The sequence below is a fragment of the Mastigoproctus giganteus genome, chromosome 12 (genome assembly GCF_048544385.1).
Source record: "Mastigoproctus giganteus isolate SK-2022 chromosome 12, ASM4854438v1, whole genome shotgun sequence".
NCBI classification, from domain to species: domain Eukaryota; kingdom Metazoa; phylum Arthropoda; class Arachnida; order Uropygi; family Thelyphonidae; genus Mastigoproctus; species Mastigoproctus giganteus.
In genome coordinates, this window is record NC_143586.1 from 160,352,012 (window position 1) to 160,371,912 (window position 19,901).

The following is a 19,901-nucleotide window of genomic DNA, read 5'->3' on the forward strand; positions in this document are numbered from 1 at the left end:
CACAATCCTCTGTCTGCAGCCACCCTACGATCCATCTTAGAATATTTCCTAAGATCCCAATTGTTCCAATTTCTGCGTTCAAATGGATTAACTACTAATGAAATCGACTTCATCCTCACTAACAGAAGATATATTGTGAATGATGTTACCGTCCTGAATAAGGTAAATGTTGTAAGTGATCACAGAATGGTAAGATGTACACTTGATATAGATGTAGGAAAGGAAAAAACTGACTCTCGTAAATAATACAAAGGTCTTTTGAGATAACAGAAGAGGAGAAAAAGCAGTATATACTGGAACTTAAAAACAAGTTTGAGCTTCTGCAGACTGTTCAGGACCAAGATATCGATGAGAAATATTACAACTTTCTGAAAGTGATAAAGCCCAAGAAACCTATAGGGAAAAAGAAATCCAAAGAAGAAAAAATTAGTCAAGAAACACTTGTCATGATGAACCGAAGACGACAAATGAAAAGCACGAAAAACACTGACAGGGAGAAAATTGAGTATACTGAGTTATGCAAAGCCATTAGAAAAAATGACTCAGAGAGGACATAAGAAGATTTTTAACACAAGAAAAGTAGAACAAGCATTAAGGGAAAACAAAGGATTTAAATCAGCAGCCATGAGCAGTAATACAGAAAGACAAATGATACTGAAACTGAAGAATAGCGATGGTGTACTTATAAACAGCAGAGAAGGCATAATTCAAATAACAGAAGACTACTATAGAGAATTATACAAGGAGCAGGGGAATGATGCCAACAGGCATCATTCCCCTGCTCCTTGTATAAGGGAATGATGGGGAAGATGGATTGCAAAATAGCAACACATACGACATACCCGATATTCTTCCTCATGAGGTAGAACATGCATTGAAGAAAATGAAGAATCAGAAAGCCCCGGGGGAAGATGAAGTTACTGTAGAGTTGTTAAAATTGGGAGGAAGAGACATAACACAAAAACTGGCAAGGCTTTTCACAAAATGCATTAGAAAAGGTGTGACGCCTAAGCAGTGGAATAATGCAATCATAGTTTTGCTGCATAAGAAAGGAGATAAATCAGAAATTGGAAATTATAGACCAATTAGCTTGTTATCCCACATCTACAAGTTGTTCACAAGGGTCATTACTAATAGATTAGAAAGAATAATTGATGAGAATCAACCGAAAGAGCAAGCTGGCTTTAGGACAGGATTCTCAACTAAGGATCACCACGTAATATCACAGCTGATGGAGAAAGCAAATGAATATAAAACACCATTATGCCTGGCATTTGTGGATTATGAAAAGGCATTTGACTCCATACAGCATAAGGCAATGTTTCGGGCACTGGAAAGACAAGGCATAGATACCACACATATTATGATTTCGAAGAAAATATATGAGAGTGCTACCTCCTTTATTAGACTAGACAAAGACAGTAGGAAATTTAAAATTGAGAAGGGAGTTCGACAAGGAGACATATCTCCGAAGCTGTTTACTGCTGCCCTTGAGGAAGCTTTCAGAAAATTAGACTGATCGCAGAAAGGAGTCAATGTGAACGGAGAGTACTTAAATCATTTACGATTTGCAGATGATATTGTGGTCATAAGCCACGATCCCAAAGAATTAGAGGAAAATCTTAATCAGTTATGCACAGTTAGTAAGGATTTTGGACTAAAGATGAATATGGCTAAAACAAAAGTAATGATGAACAAGTATACCACAGAAAGGGAAATAATGATTGAAGGAGCAGTAATTGAAAAGGTGGAGTCATATAGTTATCTGGGACAAGTTATTAGCTGTAATAATGATAAATGGCTGGAAGTCAAGAGAAGAATAAATTTTGGGTGGATAGCATTCAGGAAATATAGTCACATGCTGAAGAGCAATATCCCAGTTTGTCCGAAACGTAAAATAATGAACCAATGTATACTCCCCACCATGACTTATGGAAGTGAAACTTGGGCACTCACCAAAAGAATGGAAGAGAAGTTGAGAACTACACAGCGAAGAATGGAACGAATTATATTGGGAATCAGACTGTTAGATAAGAAAAGAAACACATGGATTAGGCAGCAAACTCAAGTAAAGGACATTCTTATCAAAACTAAAGAACTAAAATGGTCTTTGGCAGGACACATAGCTTGAAGACATGATGACAGATGGACTAAGAAAATAACAGAATGGTATCCAAGAGGAGCTAGAATAAAACCTGGATGACAAAGGCGGAGATGGATAGATGAAATTCATGAGTTTGTGGGTAGTAAATGGATGGCCAGTGCTCAAAAAAGAAGGAACTGGAAAGTTGCTGGAGAAGCCTTCATCCTGCAGTTGATTAAAAATGATGATGATGATGATGAGTTTAGATCATTGAAAGTCAACATCTAATAGGTAATATTCAGCATGGCTTTCACAAAAGCAGGTCCTCATTAGATCTGATGATCAAGGCTGAATCTGAAATGCGCAATGCCTTTGTGAAAAACAAATGCTTTGTTATGGTCTACATAGATATACAGAAGACATTTAACACTACCTGGCCTGGCGTTATGGCATTCTCAGTGACCTCATACTCTTGATCTACGAGGCAACTTGCCTATATTCATTAGAAACCTTCCTTCAGAGCCGCTCTTTCCAGGTTCGAAATCAAAACTCCCTTTCTATTATATTCTCATTACAGGAAGGAGTTCCGCGGTTTCCACTAGTTGCTATCCGCTTTTTCAATCAACTTATATTGCATACAGATTCTGAACTTCAGATCTCAAATTCACCATTCCGATTGCAAACAATAACAGATTCTTGGGATTAATCCTTGACAGCAAGTTACACTTCCTTGAGCACATTAAATTTTTACGCACTGCCTGTCTCAAAAAGCTGAACATGCTAAGAGCTTTATCTGCCCTGTCTTGGAGAGCAGATTTTACGACTTTGCTGTTCCTATATAGAACATTTATTAGATCCTGTTTGTATTATGGTGCTCCGGTTTTTGATTCTGCCCGAACGAGTGTATTACGCTGGCTGGATCCTATACAACACAATGCACTGCGGATTGCACTTGGTGCTTATAGGATATCTCCAAGTCATATCCTATATATTGAAGCCCATGAGCCCCCTCTGTACCTCCACAGAAGATTGCTATTATTTAAATATGCAAAAAAATACAAAGTTGCTCTCCACATCCTATTTAGCCATACCTCTTTAATCCACCACTATTCAATTTCTATAGAAATAAACCAAGTAAAATAAGTCGAGCAGGCCCACGGCTCCTACATATATCACAGAATTGGAATGTTCCTCTCCACAATAAACAACAGGTAAAAAATTGCTCTCTCCCACCATGGACTTCCTTTCCTCAGCTGACCTGTGATCTTATTTTCTGCAATGGGGAAAGAATCGTTTACCAACTCTAACTGTGCAACAACTCCATGCAAGCCATATTCAGAACCATGCTGACTTCTTACCGATGTATACGGATGGGTCCAAATCTCATTCAACCATAGCAGCAGCAGTGTTTCCCTCTGGTATCACATCAGTTTCTCTTCCACCTAAGTACAGCAACTTTTCAGTGGAACTACATGCAATAAAATTAGCTCTAGAAAATTTGACTCTTTACCCATCTGCAAAATATATAGTTTACACCCACTCTCTCAGCTTAATTAGAGAAATGCAGGATCCCTCTCATAAGGATCACCCTTTTTTATTAAACGAAATCTTGTATGATGACCGCGGCCGAGTTCATTACTTGTTTCACTTCTGAAACAAGTAGTAAATTTTTAAAATCAAGGCGGTTCTGTGAAGAGACTAATAATTAATCATTAAATAAACAGGATAAAAAATATTTAAAAGTTGACGATTTGAAACGCATATTTAAATTGCTTTACTTAGAAATTTAATTAACACATTCCTTGGCGACTTTCTGGCTAGCTTTAACCCTGCTGGAATAATAAGGAACTCGTCTTCTTGTGCCATTCCGAACAGTCTTTGGTGCCTCTGTTGGCATCAGTGATGTAGATTGGTATGCTGTTGCCAAGCATCTTTTGTGGCCGCATCTTTCTGTGGGTCGAAGAACACAGCGAAGACATCACCCATCTTGATTGGCCTCCAAATTCGTGTGAACTTAATTCAGTTGAACGCCAGTGGGATGTATTTGAAGCGTATGAATACGCAACCGTCATCTGTTACCACACTGTGGAATGGCTTGCAGGCAACATGGCCAGACCTTAACGACAACTTCAGACATCTAGTGGAGTTAATGCCTAGCGAAATGCGGCTATTATCCAAGCGAACGGTGACCCAACACGGTCATAATTCAGTGATCACTGAGTATATTTGTATAAATAAAGTATTAAACAATCTAATTTTCAACGACTCTCTGCTTCAGTATCTTCACATGTACTTTTTGAAGAGAGAGACTTATTGGAAAGTAAGTGACCCTAGCAGAAGAACCACCGGCCGATTGATCCCAGTCGGCCAGTCCGGGACCTCCCGTCTTGTCGGAGCAGGGGCCAAAATGGTATATTAAGGCTGCGTAAGAGGGAAAACTAGTCCAAACTAGGGTTCTTACCCTTACATTTAACACTCCTAAGAATAATATGTTAACATTTCTTCATCATCATCATCATCAGCCATTTTCAATCCACTGCAGGATGAAGGCCTCTCCAGCAACTTTCCAGTTCCTTCTTTTTTGAGCACTGGCCATCCATTTACTACCCACAAACTCATGAATTTCATCTATCCATCTCCGCCTTTGTCATCCAGGTTTTATTCTAGCTCCTCTTGGATACCATTCTGTTATTTTCTTAGTCCATCTGTCATCATGTCTTCGAGCTATGTGTCCTGCCCAAGACCATTTTAGTTCTTTAGTTTTGATAAGAATGTCCTTTACTTGAGTTTGCTGCCTAATCCATGTGTTTCTTTTCTTATCTAACAGTCTGATTCCCAATATAATTCGTTCCATTCTTCGCTGTGTAGTTCTTAGCTTCTCTTCCATTCTTTTGGTGAGTGCCCAAGTTTCACTTCCATAAGTCATGGTGGGGAGTATACATTGATTCATTATTTTACGTTTCAGACAAACTGGGATATTGCTCTTCAGTATGTGACTATATTTCCTGAATGCTATCCATCCAAAATTTATTCTTCTCTGGACTTCCAGCCATTTATCATTATTACAGCTAATAACTTGTCCCAGATAAGTATATATGACTCCACCTTTTCAATTACTGCTCCTTCAATCATTATTTCCCTTTCCGTGGCATACTTGTTCATCATTACTTTTGTTTTAGCGATATTCATCTTTAGTCCAAAATCCTTACTAACTGTGCATAACTGATTAAGATTTTCCTCTAATTCTTTGGGATCCTGGCTTATGACCACAATGTCATCTGCAAATCGTAAATGGTTTAGGTACTCTCCGTTCACATTGACTCCTTTCTGCGACCAGTCTAATCTTCTGAAAGTTTCCTCAAGGGCGGCAGTAAACAGCTTCAGAGATATTGTGTCTCCTTGTCGAACTCCTTTCTCGATTTTAAATTTGTTACTGTCTTTGTCTAGTCTAATAAAGGATGTAGCACTCTCATATATTTTCTTCAAAATCATAATATATGGAGTATCTATGCCTTGTCTTTCCAGTGCCCGAAACATTGCGTTATGCTGTATGGAGTCAAATGCCTTTTCATAATCCACAAATGCCAGGCATAATGGTGTTTTATATTCGTTTGCTTTCTCCATTAGCTGTGATATTACGTGAAGGTGATCCATAGTTGAGAATCCTGTCCTAAAGCCAGCTTGCTCTTTCAGTTGATTCTCATCAAGTATTCTTTCTAATCTATTAGTAATGACCCTTGTGAACAATTTGTAGATATGGGATAACAAGCTAATTGGTCTATAATTTCCAATTTCTGATTTATCTCCTTTCTTAAGCAGCAAAACTATGATTGCATTATTCCACTGCTTTGGCATCACACCTTTTCTAATGCACTTTGTGGAGAGCCTTGCCAGTTTTTGTGTTATGTCTCTTCCTCCCAATTTTAACAACTCTACAGTAACTTCATCTTCCCCCGGGGCTTTCTGATTCTTCATTTTCTTCAATGCATGTTCTACCTCATCAGGAAGAATATCGGGTATGTCGTATGTGTTGCTACTTTGCAATCCATGTTCCCCACTGCTGGTATCATTCCCTCGCTCCTTGTATAATTCTCTATAGTAGTCTTCTGCTATTTGAATTATGCCTTCTCTGCTGTTTATAAGTACACCATCGCTATTCTTCAGTTTCAGTATCATTTGTCTTTCTGTATTACTGCTCATGGCTGCTGATTTAAATCCTTTGTTTTCCCTTAATGCTTGTTCTACTTTTCTTGTGTTAAAAATCTTCTTATGTCCTCTCTGAGTCATTTTTTCTAATGGCTTTGCATAACTCAGTATACTCAATTTTCTCCCTGTCAGTGTTTTTCGTGCTTTTCATTTGTCGTCTTCGGTTCATCATGACAAGTGTTTCTTGACTAATTTTTTCTTCTTTGGATTTCTGTTTCCCTATAGGTTTCTTGGGCTTTATCACTTTCAGAAAGTTGTAATATTTCTCATCGATATCTTGGTCCTGAACAGTCTGCAGAAGCTCAAACTTGTTCTTAAGTTCCAGTATATACTGCTTTTTCTCCTCTTCTGTTATCTCAAAGACCTTTGTATTATTTACGAGAGTCAGTTTTTTCCTTTCCTACATCTATATCAAGTGTACATCTTACCATTCTGTGATCACTTCCAACATTTACCTTATTCAGGACGGTAACATCATTCACAATATATCTTCTGTTAGTGAGGATGAAGTCGATTTCATTAGTTGTTAATCCATTTGGACTCTTCCATGTCCACTTTCTGTTCACCCTTTTCGTGAAAAAAGTGTTCATTACTGACATTCCTTGAGATTCTGCAAATTCCACAAGTCTTTCACTTCTTTTATTTCTTTCACCAATTCCAAAATGTTGTTTTTAAAATCTTTATGGACCAGAAACCCAACTCCACCTTCACTCCTTTCACTGTTTCCATTGCAGATTTCCACTTGATAAACTTATAAGTGATTCATTTCTTCTTCTTGTTTCAGCCAAACCGATGATATTCCAATTCACATTTTCTAATTCCTTTTCCAGCTCTAATATCCTGTCTTCACCGATGAGTGATCGTACGTTATTTCAAAGTAGTATTTTATTATTATCTGCGGGCTCCAGGGTTTCCCCTATCCGCCGCTGAAGAGTAACTGTACATTATTTACAATTTGTGGTTTTACAAAACATCTTGATCCAGCATCTTCACAGGAATGAATACAAACATATTATATAACCTTAACACTTGCAACTAAGTTATTACAATTTGTTGAAGGCACCAATTTCTGTATTAACCTTCACAACTTATACAACTATACAGATAGTTAGAACCTACCAGTTGGGTTACAATGAGGTCCGGTATATCTTACAATTTATACAATTTATGATTTACAATTTATACAATGTAAGATTTACAATTTATACAATTTTAGATTTACAATTTATGTACCTTTTTTTTTTTTTTACAAGCCGAAGTCCCAGGACACCGTCCACCCAACAGTGATCCTGGCACATCGACTGATATGTTCTGAATGCTAATATTGCCTTCCGGCAATAAATACAAATACATTTCCTCATCAGAGGTCTTGTAACAATACGATTAATACCAAGGAGGCAACTATATACAGTGGTAGTACACTTATTACATTACATATTTATTCTCAGCCGGCAAGTCCTTTCCTTCTGCGGAAAGCCTTGTCTGCAAAGTTAGCCAGTGCCTCATAATTTTCTTTACATTCTAAAAACTTGGTGAAGTTATTTACATCGTAAACTTCGGTCAATGCCTGAAGTTCAAATCGAATGTCTACATAATATCGACATTCTAAGATTATATGTTGGACTGTCTCCTCTGAGCCACATTTACAGAGAGGAGACGCAGCCAAACCCAGAGTAAATAACTTTGAGTTTAAGCTACCATGCCCGGATAAAAGGAAAGTTAGGTGAAGACCCGGGTTAAACCAGGGCCAATGTTTTTTGTCAAATTCGGAAACTTGAGGTATAAAAAGGGTAGTAATTCTTCCAGTGTTGGCATTAGTCCATTCGTTTTGCCATTCCTGGAGGAACTGGTTTCTTAATCTAGTGTTGTCTTCTTTCACTGGCACGTCTAGGTTTACAGAAAACTGGTTGAACTGTGCCGCAATACCCTTCCTTCTACAATTCGTTATAACGTACGTTATAACAGGCCAAGTTCAATTTCCGTGCATGGCAGCCTGGTCTTACCCAGAGATTCTTAGCACCCTCTGCTTCCACTCTGATCCTCTCGCTGCCGTAAGAGGGAGAGTGAAAGCTGCTGGGGACTGAGGGCCATTTGTATTGTTGTGCTCTCATTGCTGGAGGGTTTGGTCTTTTCCTCTTCACGCTGACCAGGCGTCTTGAAGAGAACCACTCTACACGTTCGTTGCCACCTAAGTGACGTAACAGAGCTTACCATCGAGAAGGTGTGCATGAGTGGATTTTAGGGAGGCAGGCCAACTGGACTTCTCCTAAATCTTCTGTAATAGAGAGATATTGGATCCATCAGTGTTTTAGGCTGAGTATCTGATAACACACAGGATACCTGTTCCCCTCTAAGCCCCCTAACATTTCTTATGAAACAGAATATGGATATTTAAGCCCATTTAACTTTTTATTGAATATTTTAAAAATAAATTATGTCCTTTTGATAACTGTTCTGTTTTAATTCTTACATTTTAAATTAGGATCTTATATCTAATAATAGTGACTGTTCAAACGATGTAATGGGACGACAGGCAATTGCTAAAACGTTGGTCGCTGATCTGATAAAATTATGGAGAAATCATGATCTGCCCCTAAAGACGAAACTGAGAATCATTGATTCGTTAATTTTTCCAGTTGCCACTTATGGATGTGAAGGATGGAATCTGAAAAGAGTTGACAGGAAGAAAATTGAGGGATTTGAAATGTGGTGTTACAGGAGATTATTCCGTATTTCTTACTTGGCTAGAAGAACAAATGATTGGGTATTGAATAATTGGCAGGCCTAAAATTCTTCTTCGTAGCATCAACAAAAGAAAATTTAAGTTTTTTGGTCATATAGTAAGAAGGGAAGACTTTCTGTTGAAAAATATAATGGAAGGAAAAATCGAGGGGAAGAGGTGCAGAGGAAGAACTGCAACTAGGTGGAAGGATAGGATTAGTGAACTTCTGGGCGTGACACTTTGCGATGCTGCTCATATAGCATATGAGCGATGCAGTTGGAGGAATTTGTTGGTGGCCACAACAGCTCCTCAGGGAACTGTGACTGGAAGAAGAAGAATGTTATATTTATATTTTGACTTTTTTTAAAAAAAAATTGAATACAAGTAATACTAATTCGTACGTAGAACTTCATTTTTGAATTTATTTAAATGAATTAAAGAACTACTGTGATCCTATAATCTTGTAAACGCAGCTTATTCTATGTAATGTATGATTAAGTTATCACCAAAGACACAGATCAGTAATCTGGCGGTTAGTTAGATCTCTTACTGGGAATTTTCTGTAAACAGGTTCTCTAGTTCCAATTTTGAAAGGACAGGAGATAAAGTTACCGCCAGATTATTGATCTGTGTCTTTGGTGATGAAAAACGCCATGATGTCAACTAGATGAAAAACCCCATTCCCAGGAGAAAAAATCCATGGAAGCCTAAGGTGAAGCTTGCATAGAGTTTTCTATGCAAAATAGCATTCGGACTCAGGTCTTTTCCACCCGGTATAGGGAGGAGGGTGATTATATCAACTGTACTACCCATAAGGGGGCGCGTATACAAATAGAAAAGCACCGGAGTTCAGAATGCTAATAATATATCAGTAGAATTCAGAAGTTTTGCACTCTTCGTCTCAAATAAGACATTTCGCTTTTCTTTTTCTCTCTAGGAACATCCATTATTAGGAATTCCATATTTTATGCTGCATCCATGCCGAACAGCTGATCTCATGAAACTGTTTTCACATGAAGAAGAAAATTCCCAAAAGAGGTAAGTGTAGTCTTAAGTGCCATTGGATTTGTTTAATTTTTGCTAACGTGGGCATTGAGCGTGTTTGTATATCGTGTCTGTAAATTGCTTGCATTCTTCCATCGGTTTTGTTGAGGGACGAAAAAGAACATGAACCACCTTAAAAAGGTACGTGGTGAAAGAGCAGAATCATATAGGATTTATGTTCTTTAGGGTTTTACATCAAACATCTTTTCATTCTGCAAATAGACAACTGGTTCGTCCATATGGCACTACGCATGCAATTTACAGACAGAATTTGAATTATTATCTATCATATATCATTAATATGCAATATTATGGTTTGTTTTGATATTGATTTTGCTGTATTGGCTCATTCAACCAATTAACACATAAAATTAAATGCTATTAATATCCTTACGAAAAGTTTACTAGGACTATGGAAGCAAACATTGCACTATTGACGACTCTGTTTTACCTTAACATGAAAGCAGTTGTCAGAGCATGTTGCTTGATCTTGGATGTCTGCCACATATTTTTTACTTCTGGAATCATTGGTTTTTCAACCAGAAAAATACACAAATCTAATAAAGAATACACAGTTTGCAGACATAATATATACCCTCATGGGTAGCAGAATTGTTACAATCGCCGTCCTCCCCACACCGGTTGGAAAAGGAGTTCGAATTCCGTCAACGTTGCGAGGAATTTTTATGGGCCTTAATCACAACGTGGTTGAGTTAATCGGTATCAGGTGAAGGTAGCATGGGTTTCTCGTCCAGCTGTTTGTTATTGTTGGGTTTTTAGGTGCATCAATAACTTTGGCCACATTGCGCTGTATGTGTTTTGTGGTCGATTTGCTGTTTGCTGAACGAAAAACCGAGTTTCCGGGAGAAAAAACCATCCCGTGAGACCGATTGACCTAGCCACGTGGTGAAGAAGACCCATAAAAATTTCTCTTCTTTGAGGATATTGATCCTATAAGTTTCCTCACTGAAGCGAGTCTTGGTGTCAATTCTTAATACAAAAAATGGCCGATGATGTTGGGGGGAAACATTCTCTGCAGACTTCATTGCTGAAATTGAGCCTTGTAGCGTTCTTTTTCTGTGCGAAAGTGATTGTGGCGCCTACTGGATTTACCCTATCCCCGGACTTGTTTTCTTACCCTAGGAATTGACAAACACAAACCTCTGCTGACCCTATTTACCGTCTGCGCGTGTAGCACAGTGGTATCGACACCGTTCTCCCCTCGCCGGGTAGAAAAAGCCTGGGTTCGAATCCCGTCGATGACGCGATGAACTTTAATGGGCTTTATTCACCTGTCGGATCTGCTGCTATCATTGTTGCCCAGTCACCAAGGCAACTACTTCCACTCTGGCATGCTGGCATACCATCATGCGACTACTAGATTGAAATTTGGGGTAAGGCCATCACTCCATCTTCTGTCTACCAACAACTCTATTGTGCACACCGAGCCGAATACTATGGCTTCTTGCCTGTCTTCACTGATGGCTCGAAGTCAGAGTCACCTGTCGGATCTGCTGCTATCTTCCTATATAACATTATATCTGGGAAACTTCCCCATGAATTCAACATATATACAGAGGCGTATTCATATGACTGATATGACTTCGAGTTTTGAAGCAGAGACGACTTCTGTCCTGGTTGAAAATGAGTAAATGCATGAGGAGGAAGTCTGAGATCGTTATACAGGGAGCAATGAAACAAGATGTGATCCCAACTTTCTGGCGACCCACAAGAACAGAGGTCTGTGATAAATTGAACCTAAAAAGACTCTGGTTCATCGATCCATGTCCTGTCAACAGGTAAGACGTGAATATATCCATGTAGAATCACAACTGAGCTTGTTTATCCAGGAGAAATGAAATTTCTGGTATAAATTTTCTCGTTGTTGTACCAACAGGAGCTGTATCCCATCGAGACTGCCAGATAATTAACTAACTCGTTCCACAGTCTCCTTCTTTCTCTTTTAGTATCATCTTGAAGGTTGATGGTTATTCCCAGAAATTCAGTCTCTTTTTTTTTTTTCAGTCTGTATGAAAATCCTCTATAAGTAACCTGTAAGTCTAAAGGTAATGTTCCGGCCAGTACCTGCAGAAATTGCGTCGAGACTGTCCTACATTCTTTAACTATACATCGCAAGATGGCAAGGAGGCGAGTTTAGATTTGAAGTGATTGAGCCGTGCCCTGTGAAACAACGCACCGGCAGCATACGTGACCAGAGGGAGGAAAACTGCATTGTAATAGGTCCTTAAAGTTTTTCTAGAGAAACCCCATTCAACACGGTACACCCTAACAATTGCACCAGTAAATCTGCGTATTTTAGATGACAAGTTTGTCAAGTGAGGAATACAATTGAGTCTGGAATCAATTACCACTCCTACAACCTTGTTCTCTTTAACTATGGGGAGACGAATATTGTTGATCTTGACCAACGGAGGACGAGAGATATCCAACTTTGAGCCAAGAATCATCATCTTTGTTTTTGACAAGCTGATTTTAAGCTTATTGGTAACAGTCCAATCGTAGAGATCCTGGAGAACAAAATTTGCAGTAGTTTCAACAGCGGCCCTGGAGTTACCATTGACCAAGATGGTGAGATCGTCTGCGTACGCTATCATTTTGACGTTATCAAAATATCTGAAATCCACTGCTGTAGCACCATGTTCCTTGCAAAAGGACACAATATATAGCCCTGTGGGCACCCTCTATATGCTGATCTTGATACTTGGCTATGTTTAGCCTTGACTGTTATGGTTCTATTGGCAAAGTAATTATTGATTAAAAAGTAAAGGTGGTTGCAGCACCTAGCCGATTGCAGACATGTTTAGGTAAGTAGTAGACGTCAGAGTGCCCGGAACATCGATGACTGGACCACGGGTATCCCGGCAGAACATCGCCCAAAGCATGACACTGCTGCCACCGGCTTGTTTTCGTCCCACGGTGCATCCAGGCACCATCGTTTCCCCAGGTAAACGGCGCAGACTACCCGGCCGTCCATATGGTGCAACAGGAAACGTGATTCATTGGACCAGACGACCTTCTTCCAATCACTCAAGGTCCAGTTTCGATGTTCGCATGCCTATTGTAGGCTCTGTCGCTGGTGAACCGTGATTAGCATGCGCACTCCGAGCGGCCTGCGGCTATGCAGTCCCATTTTCAGCAGGGATTCGATGTACTGTCTGTTGTGACACATTGCTCCCGTCACCAGTATTCCAATTAATGGCGAGTTGCGCCACAGTTGTCCTTCTGTTGCCACGTATCATCCGGGAGAGCCTTCGCTCACCTCGAGCATCGATGAACCATGATCATCAAACACCTCGCCAGTGGTTCATGGGTTTTCCCTCCACTGATCACTTTCGGTAGGTACTAACAACGGCTGACGTGAGCATCCCACCAGCCGTGCCGTTTCGGATATGCTCTGACCCAGTCTTCTGGCCATTACAATTTGGCCTTTGTCAAACTCGCTTAAGTCCGCTGCCTTTCCCATCTGAAAAACAAGAGTTACACTGATTAACTTAACGAAACTCAGTATCGGGTGTTTTTTATAGTTTCCCGGCCCGCGCACGCGCCGTAGTTCGATGGTACCAGAATACGCGCGCAGACTATGAGGTATATTGAGGGTCTAGCGGCTCCTGGAATTTCTCCCATCTCCGCGAATATTCTATGTATTGGTGACAGTACCCTGTCAAAGCCAGAGATTTAGAAGTGTGTGGGTCATGAGTAGTGTTATATGTTGTGCCCATTGTTTATCCGTCTTATTGTCCGCCAGGCCCCTAATGACTCTGGCAGGACCTGCCACTTACTTTCCTGGCATTTTAGTGGCTAGGACCTAAAATAAAATTGGAACGACCGCGGTTGATATTAGTTCACTTACATTAAAGCGCTAATATGGGGTTTGACGCTGAAGGCCTGTTTCTGAAGTGCCTAAAAGGTTGGGCGAAATTTTTTTTTGGTGTATTTTAACTTTGGACGTGTAGGGCTATACAGTGTGCAAGAGAAAGTGCTGGGAGGGGAGAGTGAAGGCTGGGGGGTGAAATAGGAAGAAGAGGGTCGATAGGGTAGGTGATCCCCAATTATTCAGTGAGGCATGCCCATGCCCCACCAGAGGGAAGGAATGGTGTGGCAGGGAAGAGAGGAGACAGCAAGCCGTCACCTCCCTCCCCTGCCGGGTGTGGGAGTAAAAGAATTGCACTGCACAAGAGAGTGCAGAGCCTTGAGCCAATATGGCTCCGTCAAGGCAGCAACTTGGAGTTTCTCTATCTTCGTCGGTCTTCTCTGTCATCGGTAGCCTTTAGTATCCAGATTTGTCCTCAGCTATGAACACTGGTCAGGTCCGTTGTTAGTCTGTTATCAATGGCTGTGGTTCTCTTCATCATGGAAAGATCCGCATCTCCATGGGGTTATTCTTGCGATCGCTGGTTTTAGATGATTAGTAGTGAGCAGGTTCCTGAGGGAGGTTCTCCTTGAGTCCTCTCCACGCTTGTTCTTTGTCTCTTTTTATTTATTTATTTATTTTATTTTATTATTTTTTATTTTTATCTTCTTCTTCTGTAGATGGCTATCAGTGTTTTACGCCTACCAAATACTTTTTGGACATATTCCTTTAGCTCCCTGTATTCCTCTAGTGAGTCCAATAGATGTGATTCCAAGTTCTTGGGGAGGTAGTCTATTGCAGTGATCAGTCTGCACCTGAGGTCCTCATAATGGGTGCAATCGTACATAATCTGCTCCCAGCACTCAAGCTCCCCACAGGCACAGCTCGGATCCACCTCAATCCCCAGCGCTGTCAGCTTGGCTTTAAAGGCCCCGTGACCAGTCAGTAAATAGGTGGTGTATAAGCCAGGTTGAAACCAAGTTGGGGGACTGGGGTACATCCTGTCGATGTTCGGAATGAATTTCCTGGTGATATTTCCCTTATTTGAGTTGGCCCAGCGCTCCTGCCTAACTTGCATCAGGTGTTTTTGCAGTCTTGTCTTTTCATTTTTTTGTGGTGCATTAACGTCCACAGTATAACCATGGTATGTACAAGGTATTCCTTTCTTTATGTGGTAGTTCATTCCGCTACGCGTGATCTCTAAGTCAAGGGGGAGAGCCCCGGCCAAGACCTGCAGTGCGTGGGCCCTGGTTGTTCTACAAGCACGTGTAACTGTCAGTAGGATGGTTCTTTGCGTTGCATCAAGGATGCGTCGGTTTACTACAGTTGCTGTTTTGGGAAACCATATTGCTGAGGCGTAAGTGATGATCGGTAGAAAGGTTGTTTTATAAAACAATGACAGGGTGCGTTGGTTTAAACCCCAGTCCCGCCTGGCGATCCTCACCACCAATCCAGAGTATCTTTTAATTTTGGCTCTGATATAAGTTAGATGGTGTTTAAAGGTAAGATTACCATCCAGTATAACCCCTAAATATTTTAACTGGGTCACTAATTTTATTGTGGTAGGTCCCACCTTTATTTGTGGCGGTCTACGTATATCAAGCTTGCCTTTTAGCAGGATGGAGGACGTCTTTGTTGCTGATATCGTCAGGCAGTGGGTTCAGGTCCAGTTTTGCAATATCAGCATTGCCTGATTGGCCTTTTCCTCTAGCTGGGCCCTACTATCTGCAGCAATGGTGAGGACCAAATCATCAGCAAAGGCCTGGGAGCGCACAGACTAGTGGCATAGTGGCATAGTATTTAGGTTCAGGCGCCACCGGTGGTTTCCCACATCTGCACCATATGTACTCTGTGATGAAATGCAGAACTACTGCACAGCCAGAAAAAAAGTGTAATGTCTGGTTAATGTAGTATTGTGCTTTGTTCTGTTGTTGTGTCTGGCTGCTTGGCCGCGAGGCCCCTACTGGGACTCCACGTTGCCCGCCACAACCACTGGGAGGTGAGCCAGGCTGCCCATTATACTCTGGCTGCCTCTGCCAGGGTTGCCTGAGCTACCTGACAGAAGCCATAAAAAAAAAATTATAATAAAATAAAAAAATAAAAATAAATAAAATAAAAAATCATAAATAAAATGAAGAGTGAAAAAAAAAAAGTTGAGGCTGTAAAAAAAAAAAATAAATAAATAAAAATAAATAAAATAAAAAGATAAGAGAGCATATGGGGGGAGTAAGAGAAGAAGGAGAGGTCAAATGTGGGGAACAGAAGTTGGAGTGGACCAAAGAGAGAAGGCAGTCCACTCTAAGGAAGAGGATGGAGAAGGGAGTTGGAAATTACAGGAGCAGGTGCTCTTGTGAGTATCCTACACCCAGGGTAAATTGCATTATCCTATCCCCGTAGGGGATCGCAGGGTTGGCACGTTATTCTGTTCTGCCCTGAGTTCCGCAAGTCTTGCTCTTCTACAATTGAAAACAGCCTGGGCGTAGCGTGTTAAGGCTAGGTATGTGGCCTCTTCTTGAAGTAAAGTTGACTCCTGATTGCCGGGGTTCCTTGAATATCAGTGAGAAATTGAAGTCTAGCGTTGTCGTAAGTGAGTCACTCGTACATAAGGTGTTCCCAGGACTCCTCTTCACCACAGTGGCAATATGGGTTATTTTCTATTCCCATGGCTGTTAGTTTTTGCTGGAACGGTCCATGGCCTGTAAGCAGGAAGGTGACTTGCAATCCAGGCGAGTACCAGGGAGGAGGCTTTGGGGAAGTCCGACTAATTGAGGGAATAAACCTTTTGGTGATTGCTCCTTTAGGCGTTGTGTCCCATGTTTCTTGCCAGAGGTTTTGTAGTGGTCTGCAATTTTTCTTCTTTCCTTCTTAGGGTCATATGCATGGTTCAATTGCAGGTTTAACAATTGAGTTGGGATTCCCTTCTTCAGGCGCTGGAAGAGACCCCTCTTGACAACTTCCAGATAGAGAGGTAAGTATCTTGCAATGACTTGTAATGCAGGGGTGCTGACAGTACAGCACGCCCTGGTAACCGATAATAACATAAACCTTTGAATGGAATCAAGCTTGCGCTTGTTCTTTTCCAGGATTGCCTTTTCACACCAGATGGAGGCTCCATAGCACACGATCGGGACATATACTGCCTTATATATTAATGACACAGCTTTATTCTTTAGGCCCCAATCCGCTCTGCTAATCCGCCTTATCATTGCATTGTATTTTCGGATTTTAGCTGACAGGTATTTTAAGTGGGGATGAAGGATAAGTTGGCGTCTAGATGCAGGCCCAGATACTTGATTTCTGTGTAGAGACGGATTGGGGTGTTGTTAATTTTCATCACTGGTGGCCGTCGGATTTGGAGCTTTCCTTTTAGAAGGATTGACTTTGTTTTTTCACTGGAGATTGTTAATTTGTGCATGGCAGCCCAGTCTTGAAGTTTTCCCAGTGCAAAGTTGGCTTGTACTTCCAATGTGGCTCTTGTATCAGAATGAATAACCAGTACGAGATCATCAGCAAAGGCCAGGGGCTTGACCTCGCCGAGATCCATCCCCAGGAACTCGTCCAAGACAATGGACCAAAGAAATGGTCCAAGAACAGAGCCCTGAGGACAGCCTCGCAGTATATTCCTGGTGACTGTTTGGTATTTGTTGGTTACCTGCACTGTTCTATTGCTGAGGTAGGACTTTATACAGTTATATAGAATGCAGGACGTCTTGACCTGCCGAAGTCTTTGAAGTATGCTGGGCCACCATAGTCGATCGAAGCCCCCCGAAAAGTCCACCACTATGGCTAGAGAGTATTTAGATTCTGTCTGGGTAGCTAGAGAGATTAATCTGTGGATAGCATCTTCTATACTGCAGCCTGTTTTAAAAACCAAATTGATGCGGAGATGGTAATTGTTGCTTTTTGTAGTAGTCGGTGAGACGGGAGAGCAAAAGACGTTCTTGGAGTTTGGCCAAAACAGGAAGCAGGGCTATTGGTCTGTAAGAAGTCGGTACTTGAGGTGGTTTTTTCGGGTGTTTTAGGATTAACTTGAGTGTTGAAATTTTCCAGAAATCAGGAAATGTTCCTTCAGCTAGGCATCTATTAAATAAACTTAAGAGAGTTATAGGATAGTGTTCTGCGAACTTTTTTAGTACGTCAACTTCCAGCAAATCCAAGCCTGGGGTTTTACCCTCCTTCGTTTTGGCCAGGGCCAAATTCATTTCCAGGGATGTGAAAAGCGGTTCACTAGTATCTGATATGTATGCCCTGTTCCTGTCAATGATTTCTTGTTGCTCCAGTGTCGGTGCCAAGTCATCAGTTGGGTAGATATTGTCCAGTATGTTGTTGAGAGAATCAGACCAAGAGTATGTCGAGGTTCCATCCGGCCTGAGTGTGGTTTCCAAAACTTCACTTCTGGGTAGCCTGTTTGTAATGATCCGAAATACAATGCCCCATGGATCGCCATTTCCCACTGTGGAAACTAGAGTTTGCCATGACTCCTTCTTACATCCGCTTATTTCTTTGGAATACGCATTTCTTATCACACGGTAAGCCTCTCGTGCTGCAGCTACTTCTTTCGGGGGAAGGTGTACACGGGCTCGTTGAAATGTCTTCCTGGCTAGGTGGACTCTTATTCTGAGATCTCGCAAATTTGTATTCCACCAGGGGGCCGCGTACCTGTATTGTCTTCTACACGGGATGGAAGCATCACAGGCACTCCTGATGGCAGCTGTTACCTTGGTAATGCTTTCTTCAGGTGTGAGTGTAATAGGTAGTGGAATGTCTTCCGGAAAAAACTTGACCAATTCCTCTTGGAATCGGCCCCAATCTGCTTTTTTTGGTGTTGTATCTCACTATGTCTCTAGGAATTGGTGGTGCACGTTCCACAGAACGAACGAGGGAGAAGGTGATTGCTCTGTGGTGTGACGTTGTCCATGACTCTTGAACAGCCCAGTTGTTCAGTTTACTTTGAATGTCAGGCGTTGCTATAGTGACATCAATTGTGCTCTCCCAGAGGGAACTGCTGAAGGTGGAGAGGTGACGTGGACGATTCAGGATCCGCAGACCAGACGAAATTATGTAATCTTCAAGTCTTGTACCATTTCTGGTTGGTGTTCTGTCTGGAGTTGGGCTGTGCCAGAGTGCTGAGCGAGAGTTAGCATCCATGCCTATCAGCAACCGCCCACCTGGGAGGAGATGGAGTGCTTCCTGGATGATGGAGATTGCAGTAGTAATATGCTCACCAGGGTGAGAATATAGCGAGAGAAGATATAGGGACCCGAGAGATGACATGATCTGCGCACAGGCGCTGATGGAGGTGCATAATGGCGCGATTTTAGTCACCGTTATTTCTGGACTCCTCACAACAACAGCAGCCCATGGATGGTCTTCCGTGCAGTGAATGATTTTATATGAAGTGGGATATCCCACGACATTCCCAGAGTGAACGTAGGGTTCCTGCAACATCATGGCGTCAATTTGATTTTCCTCAGCTTTGATCTTTAGCTGGTCTGCGACTACTCTCGCTCTCTGCGCATTTAGTTGCAGTAACTTGATCTCTTGTTGTCTGTTTCTTGTGGGGCATCTATCCATAATTTACTCTCATTTGGTAAAGGCTCTTCACTTTTTTGTATACTGGACAGTTTGTGTCACGAATCGAATGATGGTGTGGTGCCCTAGCTGCCTTACAGTTTGCGCAGGTTGGAGACTGTTCTTTGTTGGGGCAGTTCTTAAAAACATGGCCCTTTTGAACACAGTGGCCGCAGGTGGTCTCACGCTGGTTGGGTATGGGACGTATGCCCAAAGCGGAGACACCTATAGCACTTAGGAACCGATATGTGCTCTTTAAACCTATAGCTGCCCCAGCCAATATAAATTCTATTTTGGGTTTCAACAAGTTTCCGAGCGCACAGACTATGAGGTATGAGGTATATGAGGTATATTGAGGGTCTAGCGGCTCCTGGGATTTCTCCCATCTCCGCGAATGTTCTATG

General features: G+C 41.4%; 1 protein-coding gene across 1 annotated transcript in view; it reads left to right on the forward strand.

The window, feature by feature from the left end:
- Window positions 1-19,901, forward strand: part of Atg10 (Autophagy-related 10) — a 786,886-nt gene that overhangs the window by 734,796 nt on the left and 32,189 nt on the right. The window contains exon 5 of the mRNA XM_090386680.1: window positions 9,949-10,049. Within this exon, the coding sequence (XP_090242806.1) occupies window positions 9,949-10,049 (101 nt within the window). The remainder of the gene's footprint in view (window positions 1-9,948; window positions 10,050-19,901) is intronic.